The 9,543-nt window shown below is 47.5% G+C and overlaps 1 protein-coding gene across 1 annotated transcript; it reads right to left on the bottom strand.

Moving 5' to 3' along the window:
- Window positions 1-4,298: 4,298 nt before the first annotated feature.
- Window positions 4,299-8,838, bottom strand: LOC131408922 (serum amyloid A protein-like). Its single transcript, XM_058546093.1, has 4 exons — window positions 8,795-8,838; window positions 7,783-7,877; window positions 5,059-5,197; window positions 4,299-4,661 (listed from the first exon to the last, which is right to left on the bottom strand). The coding sequence occupies exons 2-4, from the start codon at window positions 7,871-7,873 to the stop codon at window positions 4,499-4,501; spliced, it is 393 nt and encodes a 130-aa protein (XP_058402076.1). The 5' UTR covers window positions 7,874-7,877; window positions 8,795-8,838; the 3' UTR covers window positions 4,299-4,498.
- Window positions 8,839-9,543: the final 705 nt, after the last annotated feature.

Below are 9,543 nucleotides of genomic sequence, written 5' to 3'. Positions count from 1 at the left end.
TGATCTCTCCTTCCATTTTGAGTGATAATCTTGCTGGCTAGAGTATTCTTGGCTGTAAGTTTTTTCCTTTTAGCACTTTAAATATATCGTGCCATTCTCTTCTAGCCTGTAAGGTTTCTGCTGAGAAGTCAGCTGATAGCCTTATGGGGTTTCCTTTGTATGTAACTTGACATTCTCTTGCGGCTTTTAGGATTCTCTCTTTATCTTTAATTCTGGACATTTTGATTATGATGTGTCTTTGTGTGGGCCTCTTTGGGTTTATCTTGTTTGGGGCTCTCTGTGCTTCCTGTACCTGGATGTCTGTTTCCTTCCTTAGGTTAGGGAAGTTTTCATCTATTATTTCTTGAAATAGATTCTCTGCCCCCTTGTCTCGCTCTGCTCCTTCTGGGACAACTGTGGGCTGTTCCTGGGCGGCCATGAAGCTGGCGGCTTGTGAAGGCAGCATTTTTCCTCTCCAGAAGGGAGTCTCTGCCTCTTCTACCTCAGTTAGGATTGTCCGTTGTTGCAGGAGTTCCTCTTATCCAGTTTTCAGTTCTGTCTCAGGGGTAATTTTTCCACGAGTAGTTGTAAATTGGCTGTGTCAATTTACAGGAGGTGAGTTCAGAGTCTGCTTACGCCGCCATCTTGACTTCTATCCAAAGTTTTTTTCAATTGTAAATTACAGATAACGTAAAATTTACCATCTTAACCATATTGTGGCAGAACCAGGGGACGAATCACCACTCGTGGCAGGAGCAGTAACTTGAGAGTGAGATCAGAGTAAAAACCAGCTTTCCCCATGCCTTCATTTAGTAGAATGTAGATACTACTAAACTTTCTGAAAACACTGCAGAATTACAACCCGGCACTGCTGTGTGGAGACGATGAGCCTGGAGTGTCCAGTCAACCTGGTCTAGTGGATCCCAAGAGAGGCCTGGAAAGTTCCCACTTTAAGTTCTTCCAGAGTGTTCAGAAAAATACTAAGAGGCGCCGCCGTGTCCTGAATACAAGGAACGTTTTCCTAGACTGGTTTGCCCATCTTGCCCTTGGGGAGCTTGTGTTTCTCTACACGCTTTAGATAAGCACCAGGGTGTGGGGTATCGGACACGCTTCTGCACTACTTCAGACCCTCTGCACCTCCTCGTCTCCAGCCACTGCTACAGTGATGAGTTCCAGGTGGTTTTGATCCATCTCACACAGGTGCAACCTGGCAGCGCCTTGCTTTGGGTCTGCTCTGTGGACTTTTCGCTTCGCCCCCACCAGGGAAACCCACACTCACATGTGCACAACCAAGAAATACAAGGAAGGTTGACATTGGGGGGCCCAGCCTTGACCAATGGAGACAGAAGCCAGTTGACAGTTGCTTTTGTTTTCTGGCTCCCGGTGCATGGAGCTGAGGCAATTTCACTACAGTTCTCAGAAGGTCCCAGGGGACTGAGCTCCAGCTGTGAGGCTCTGACTTGTGGCTGCTCTGTAATCCGTCCTTATATTGGCCTTGCTATTTCCCCGTGTTCCTCTCCGGTCTCTCACTTCTGCTCCCTGGGATTGTTTCCAAATAAAATACCTGGGAACCTACACTGACAACTGTGGGGAGCTGGTGAGGTGGGGAGGAGTGAGGTTGGAGGATTCTTCTCTTCTCTGAGGCTTTAACACCTAGACATAGTCTGTCATCCAAGATAAGGGTCCATTAGGTAAGAAATAGTAGATACTCAGCTATCATCATAGGCTGGTTGTCTCTCCCCTGACAGAATCCGCTTCCTCATCCGTCCCCCACTCTGGTGTCCCCAGGTCCCCACAGCGGAGCCCCCTGATCTCCCTATCTGCAGATGCAGCCCAGCGCATGGCTTGGTGTAGAAAGTACTGAAGAATCCTCAATCTCTAATCTCTAGGCAACCCCCAACTACCATCTAAGGCATAGAGGAGAATGGACATCCACACTTCCCCATAGTGAGAGACCCAAGGGGCCTGGGGTTATCCAGGGGACAGCCCAACCTAGGTGCCCAAAGAGGGTTCGGCGACTGGCACTATCTACTGTTTTGAGCCCTCTTAAGAGTTTGAACTTAAAGAAAAAAAGAAGCGGCCTATATTTTGAGTGATGTAAATATAAATAGGAAGTGACACCAACTCTTATTCTCCTGTCCCCTGCCCTGGCCCTGGAACTGGCCACGTCCTGTGCAGGCATTCTCCCTCCCAGGGTGGTGTATGGAGCTCTTCCTGGACCACACCTTGGCTGCGATGGGCTCCCCAGCACTGTCCGGAAGAGCTGGAGGGGTGGGTTGGGACTCGGCACCGTCTGAATGGGGCGGATGAATTGCCCAGCAGAGTCCAGGCTGTGACCAGGCTGGGGCTGTCCATGTGCCTCCCTGCTGAGCTCCTGTCCTCAGGACGGGGCTGGGTCTTGCCTCCATCTCTCCCCACAGCAGTTCCGTCAGCGGTGGAGGCTTTTCTCTCACTGTCCGTTACCTGTGAGTCACCTCAGAGGACTGGGGAGTCTCACTGTTATCCATCAATACTTATGCTTGTGGAAGGAGTGCAGGGTAAGGGAAGAGCCTCAAGCCACATGCCTGGGTTCAGATCCTGGCATTGCCTCTCACTGGCTCTGTGACCCTGAGCAAGTGACTCAGTCTCTGTGCCCAGTGTTCTCACCTGAAAATGATCTACATCCTGGGGTCGTTGTGATGCACTAAGAATAGTGGAAGTTCAAGAGATGTTAGCTGTTATCACTATTGTTATTATTCACATTTTCTTCTGGCCCATCCCGGGAATCCCTAGTTTTTATTTTTTAACCAAAACGTAGTTAACATCTCACACGAAACTTAGCAGAGTTCTACTTTTCTTCTTTCATAAGGAGATAATAATATTCTTTAGAAAATTCCCTATGCATAAGATAAACAACGGATTCTTTTTTTGTCTTATCAAGATAATACTAAACAGAACTGTTAGAAACTCTCCTATCAGATATGGATATTATCTTAGATGACTGGACAGTATTCTCCTTTAGGGCTATGGCACACGTTATTTAATGAATGCCGTCTCCTTTTTCCCCCCTGGATCCTAGTCTATTATTACAAATGTTTGTTTTCACAAAACTTTTAAATTGAGATGTATTACACATATTATAAAACTCATCCTTTAAAAGCGCACAGTTTGGTACACTTGAACACAGTTCGGTCTTTTAGTATATTCACGAGCTTGTGCAGTCTTCATCTCCACGTAATTCAGGGCATTTCCATCATCCCTGAAAGAACCCTCATGCCCTTTAGCAGTCTCTCCCCATTCCCCCCCTTCCAGCCCCCGACAACCACTGATCTTCTTTCTGTCTCTTTGGATTTGTCACTTCTAGACATTTCATATAAATAGAATCATATAATATGTGGCCTTTTGCGTCTGACTTCTTTTATTTAGCATAATGTTTTCAAGGTTTATCTGTGTTGTAGCCTGTATCAGTACTTCATTCCTTTTATGGCTGAATAACATTCCATTGTATGAATTTACCACATTTTCTTTAAACACCCATTAATTGATAAATATTTTAGTTGCTTCCACTCTTTGCCTATTTTGAATAATGCTGCTATGAACATTGCTGTGCAAATATGTATGTGAAGACTTTTGGTTTACCTAAGAATTTATGATTTATAGAGTCACCCATAATTCCTGTGCTCTCACAGACCCAAATCCGTTTTATTAATGACCTTGTTTTCCCCAATGGAAGTGAATGCTGCTGGCTCCCCTCTGTTGGAAAGGGCTCAGGAAGGGAAAATGACCTGCTCTCAGGACACATGACATATCCAAACAGTACAAGGTCTGCTGATACTTCATCTGCATGTTGTCACCTGCTACGTTTCTTGACACGTTTTGTTCCTGGGAACTTTTGTGTAAGGGATGAAAATAAGGTGGGGGGAAAGTGCTCTGGAGGCATTTCTTGGCTGACATGGACAGAAATGGGTTAATAATTGGATTTGTAGGTGTTGCTGAGAAATGAACAGGAGACCGAGGTGGGAGTTGCTGGAGTGGGATTCCAGGGTCCACTCATCCCCCGGCTGTGTCCCCTGTCCCAAGATAGAGACCACTGAGGAACAAAGCTAAGGGGGCTAAGACCCTGTGGGCAGAGAAGTGACAGGACACTGACAGGAGTGAGGAGGCCTGGACACGGAAGGACCTGGAAATAGCACCACTGTAACCAGAGGGGCCTGGAGAGGGGAGCGGGTCTGATTCAGGGGAGGGTTGGTGAGGGTGTCTGTCCTGTATGACACTGAGACTGCCTCTCCTACACCCACACCCACAGGCACAGGCTTGGCCTTCACGAGGGTGTCCATCCATCAACCCTAGGGAACAAACGGGAAATCCTTAGACGGAAGAGTAACACACAGTTTTCAACAAACTCAAGCTCTTAAGCGTTTATTAGACACTAATTATGTGCCCTCTACTGGCTTCTGTGGACATAGAACTCAATAACTCGGTGTCCCTGCCCGCAGGGGGCTCACAGCCCCATCTCCTGAGAGCAGAGAGAAGGGGAAGCTCAGTACTTGTCAGGCAGGCCAGCAGGTCTGAAGTGATTGGGGTCTTTGCCACTCCGGCCCCATTCATTGGCAGCCTGGTCAGCCCTCGAGTGTGCCGCTCCATGGCCGCTGTCTCCATGCCTGAAAAGGTCTGTGAATCTCTGAGAACCCTCTCTGGCGTCACTGGAATGGAGGAGGGCAGGTAGGAGATTAATCTGGGGCTGATGTGTAAGCCCCACCCTCCTGTCTCTCCTCTTTCCCAGGGATGGCTCTGAGAGGAGCCCAGGAGAGAGGGGCTAAAACACTGAGGCTGCCAGGGCACAGCCCACTCAGCCCCGCTGATGCCCCTGGTGCTGGGTGAACAGCACCCGGAGGCGAGGCTGGGAATCGCCCATTCCCACCAGTCCCTCTCTGGCTCTGTCACCACTCAGACCCCACACTGGGCACAGAGGGGGAGTGTGGGCCACAGGAGGAGGGGCCACAGTCTCTACAGGAAACTTCCCCAGGGCGTGGCCCCTCCTGCTGTCCAAGGCAGCCCAGCTCTGTGCACCCACCCCTGCACCCCCAGGACCCGAGTCACCTGATCACTTTAGCAGCCCAGGCGCCCCCAGGGCCCCTTTGTGCAGCGTCATAGTTCCCGCGGGCATGGAAGTATTTGTCGGAATCTTTGTAATTGGCCTCTCTCATGTCAGAGTAGGCTCTCCACATGTCTTTAGCCCCTGGAAGGGAAAGAAAATGATGAGAAGAAGGTGATCACATCTTGGAATAACAGAGACATGAAATTTTCCTCCCACTGATTCTGAGATGTCAGCCTTTGACAAAGCCCTTGGTGATGATATTAGCTTGAGATCAAATATTCCTTTACTTTTTACTTCCTAGTTAGTGTGGTGAGAATTACACCACGTGCAAGTTTTATTCTGTCTCATTCCAAGTTCTGTTGCTACTTTGTTTTGGGCTGTTTGTGATGCGTGTGAGGAAGAGGTGGGATGGTCCTTAGGGGATGTGTCTTTGTACAATGAGCCTCTACCTGGAAAGATGCAGGGAACCCTCTGACCAGAGCCTGAGAACAAAGGTGACTCTGAGGGAGGCTGGGAACCCACGGTGCTCCCAACCTCATCACCGGAGAACTTCATCCCTGTGGGCAGCGTGAGGACCACTTGGTCCTGAGTACATCTGAATGTCCGGGCGCATTTGCACCTGGATGACTGTCAGAATTCAATTGGCAGGTGATAAAGGTGAGTCCCCAAGACAGCTTTAAAGAACCTGGGTGATCAGATGCCGACAAAGGGCAACTGACCACCAGCTCTAAAGGTCAGTGTCATCCCAGTGAAGTGGAAGAGTGGGACCTCCCTCAGGTGGTCATGCAGAAGGACTGAGAAGATACAGGTATAACATCTAGAACATTCTACATGCTCAATGTACCATCACCTCCCTGGGCCTTGGGGAGGGTGGGATAAAAGGAAGAAAAAGAATGAACTAGGATGAGGGGCAAAGAGTTATGGATGGAAGAAATCTGATGAAGCTAGAATAAAAAGGCAAAGATTATCTGATTAGGAAACAGAGAAAAACCTAACGTAGAGTTGTAATCTGAGTTTATGTACTGTCCCCGTGTGATAACTTCGTGTTATGTCTTTATTGTTCCTGATGTTCAGATGATAGTTGTGTTGAGTGCTGTGGCTTTCTTACTGTACTTATTCCCTCTCAGTTACTGATCTAAATAGATCCGTGGAGTCCAGACTTGCATACTTAGTCCTTTCAGAATGCCTGACACATTTGGTCCCTTGAGGGGCAGAACTGGAGGAGTGGTTCTCAGCCTTTAGTGCACAGACATCACCCAGGGGCCTTGTTGAAGGCCAGATTCCAGCTCAGCCACGAGATTGTGATTCAGGGAGGGGAGTGTGTGGACCCGGGCGTCTGCATTTCACAAAGCTCCCAGACCCAGGAGATTTCATGTGGGTGGTCGTAGAACAACCGTTTGAGAAACATTGACCTAAGAGATCAAAAAATATTTTTAGCTGGGTCTGTGAGAATTTAGATAGGATTAACAGGAAATTTTTAAAACAGTCAGTAACTATCAGAAAAATAATAACAAAATAATTTTGTGAAATGAACAAATTTTTGCCACTTGACTATTGCTAGTGAGGTAAATATCTCTTGCTTTCCGTTTCCTGGTCAGGTCTCAGCCTCACTAGAACCATCATCAGGAATTCATTGTGCCTTTTATTGTAGGGAGAAGAGCCCTACAAAGTTGCCTTCCTAAGACACACATGCCCACTCTTGGCCTTATGCTCAGATAAGAACAGGTGTCTGTTCACAAATCCCTTGCTCTCCCACATGCACTCTTGTCAGGGAGGCAGGATGGTGCCTGGTTAATAGCCAGCTCTGGGGACCTCCACCACCTGGGCTAAATCCTGCTCTGCTTTGGCACTTGCATAGGTATCTGAATCTCTTTGTGCCTCAGTTTCCCTGTTAAGGGATAATGGTGCCTACATCTCAGGATGAAAGGATTAAAACCTGAGGATGAAAACGAGTTCATTCGTCCATGTAAAGCTCTTAGAACAGTGCCTGGGACGTATTCAAAGCTCAGTTACTTTGGTTGTAATTACTAAGGGGATGGGGCGTGGGAACACACCCCACACCTGTGATGCACCCACTTCATGGCTCCTGAGACATAGAGGTGAGCTCTCCCTGACTCCCCACTAGGCGGGAGTAGAGCCCCACATGTATGTAGGGACCGTGGCACCCCTGAACTCAGCTCTCCTCACTCCTGCTGAAAGGTGGCGCCCAAACTTTCTGTCTTTGGCCTTGGGATCCCCACAGAAGAGTGCAAAGCTGCCCAGAAAAGCCTAGGAGTGGAGGGACAGGACAGATGTTGTTAAGGTACAAACTTAACAGGAGTGGTAAATAAGACCTAGAGATCTGATGCAGAGTACAGTGAATATAGACAGCAATATTGTGTTATAATCATCAAACTTGCTAAGAGACTGGAACACTATTATTCCAACTATTAAAAAGAAAGGATAATTATATAATGTGATAGAGGTGCTAATTATCACTACAATGGCAATCATATTAAAATACGTACAAATATCAAATTAACTTGCTGTACACCTTAAATTTACACAACGTTATGTGTGAAATACAATTCAATAAAAAAAAAAAAAAAAGCCTGGGGAACCATGAAAACCGTGCTCGTTTTCTACTCACTTGTGGCCTTTGACCTGTGGGGATGTGGCCTCTACTCAGGTGAATCCTGGGGGCAGTTAGTTGCAGCCTCTCCCCACCCCCATCCTTTGGTCCTTACCTTGACCAGCTTCCCTGAGGAATGAAAAAAATCCTTGGCTGCTGACACCCAGGACCAGGGTGCAGAAAATGATGGTGATGGAAAGCTTCATCCTGCTGCAGAGTCAAAGAGACACACAAGGATGACACATGTCTTTGTTTTGTTTTGGTTTGTTTTTTTCGGGGAGTAAAGACCCATTCTTGTATTTCGAAAATAGACCACACTCAATTTTATATACATCTGTACCTATATATTTATATCTCTATACGCACATATATATATATACACACACACAAGTATATATGTGTATACAGTCGGATGATAGATAAAATTTCAGTGGGTCCAAGTCTCCATTTCCATTGTCTCATTGGAATCCCAGTGAATTACTGGGTGAGAGATTGCAATGGGCTTTTAGGATAAACTACTTTCCATTTCAATCATCCACTATCAGCTCTGAAACCCACTGTAGAGAAAGTTCTCAGAGGCATTTGGGGATTTTGTGACCACACATCTCTCTGTAATGTGAGATGAGTTAAACCATCCACAATATTTGCCTTTTTTTTTTTTTTTTTGTGAGGAAGCTCGGCCCTGAGTTAACATCTGCCAATCCTTCTCTTTTTGCTGAGGAAGACTGGCCCTGGGCTAACATCCATGCCCATCTTCCTCCACTTTATATGGGACGCCGCCACAGCATGGCTTGACAAGCGGTGCGTTGGTGCGTGCCCGGGATCCAAACCAGCGAACCCCGGGCCGCCGCAGCGGAGCGCATGCGCTTAACCGCTTGTGCCACTTGGCCGTCCCCCCCCCCCCCCGCCCCCAATATTTGCAGAAGCCTGCTCTACCCATCACTGACTCCACACAGAAGAAGCATACAACAGAGTCCCTCCCCCAAAAGTATTTGCATCTGCTGAATTCTGATTGTCAGAACAGTAGACTCAGGAAGGAGGCAGAGAGCAGGGATGCAGAACAAGCATGCTGGGGGGGAGAGAGAATCTCCAAAGAGGAAAGCTGCTGGAAAGTTCTAACACCTCACCTGTGGCTGTCTCTTCCTGCTGGGCTCCTGGTGAGCTGAGCTGCCTGTGCTGCCTGCCTGGGAGATGTGGCTGGTGCTATATATACTGACACTTTGCTAGGGGAATGAATGGGAACACAGGAGTGAGGCAAGAAGAAGAAACTTGGGAAATTCGTCTTGGGCAGAACTCAGCATCCAGAACATCAGGGTTATTTTTCACACACATCTAATTTTCCCCGATTGTGCAATCTGGCAGCTTTCAGGGTGTAGCAAGTTGGATTTTCTGCCCGTTTCCAGCCTCATCCCTGTTGGGGACAGGGTTTTTACCCCCACACAATTATGTACTGACATTTGTTGGGTGGGGTCACCAATATTAGAAAAGAGATTTGATTAAAGAATGTAAGAGAACAGGGCAAGTGATCCAGCCGAACGGGCTTCATGGGACAGCTCAGGATGAAGCTGGGACCCCAGGGCACAGAGGTAGGAAAGGAAGAAGACTGCCCAGGAACATAAAACCCCCAGTACCCTCGTGTGTGGACTCAGCACTGGAAAAGGGAGTCCTCCAGACTTGGGTGTATTCACCATCAGTTGCTATTGAAGGTCATAATGGCAGGTCATATCTGGAAGATGCTGTAACCCAGGAACGTTGAACTGTAGCATAGAAATTTGCTCCAATGTTGTGTAGAAATAACACAGCATAAAATGAGCAGGAAATAGCCAACCAGCTGCCAAATTATCAGCATAGAAGATTCAAGAAGGATGCAGAGAAA

This window comes from Diceros bicornis, chromosome 7 (genome assembly GCF_020826845.1).
Source record: "Diceros bicornis minor isolate mBicDic1 chromosome 7, mDicBic1.mat.cur, whole genome shotgun sequence".
Classification (NCBI taxonomy): Eukaryota; Metazoa; Chordata; class Mammalia; order Perissodactyla; family Rhinocerotidae; genus Diceros; species Diceros bicornis.
Note: the sequence above shows the minus strand (reverse complement) of the source record. Positions and strands in the feature narration are given on the sequence as shown.

Coding starts and splice junctions, on each gene's coding strand:
- LOC131408922 (XM_058546093.1), bottom strand. CDS start 7,873: ATGAAGCTTTCCATCACCATCATTTTCTGCACCCTGGTCCTGGGTGTC. Junction 5,198..7,782: donor CCTCAGGGAAGCTGGTCAAG/GTAAGGACCAAA, acceptor TTTCCCTTCCAG/GGGCTAAAGACATGTGGAGA. Junction 4,662..5,058: donor TGGGCTGCTAAAGTGATCAG/GTGACTCGGGTC, acceptor CCTCCATTCCAG/TGACGCCAGAGAGGGTTCTC.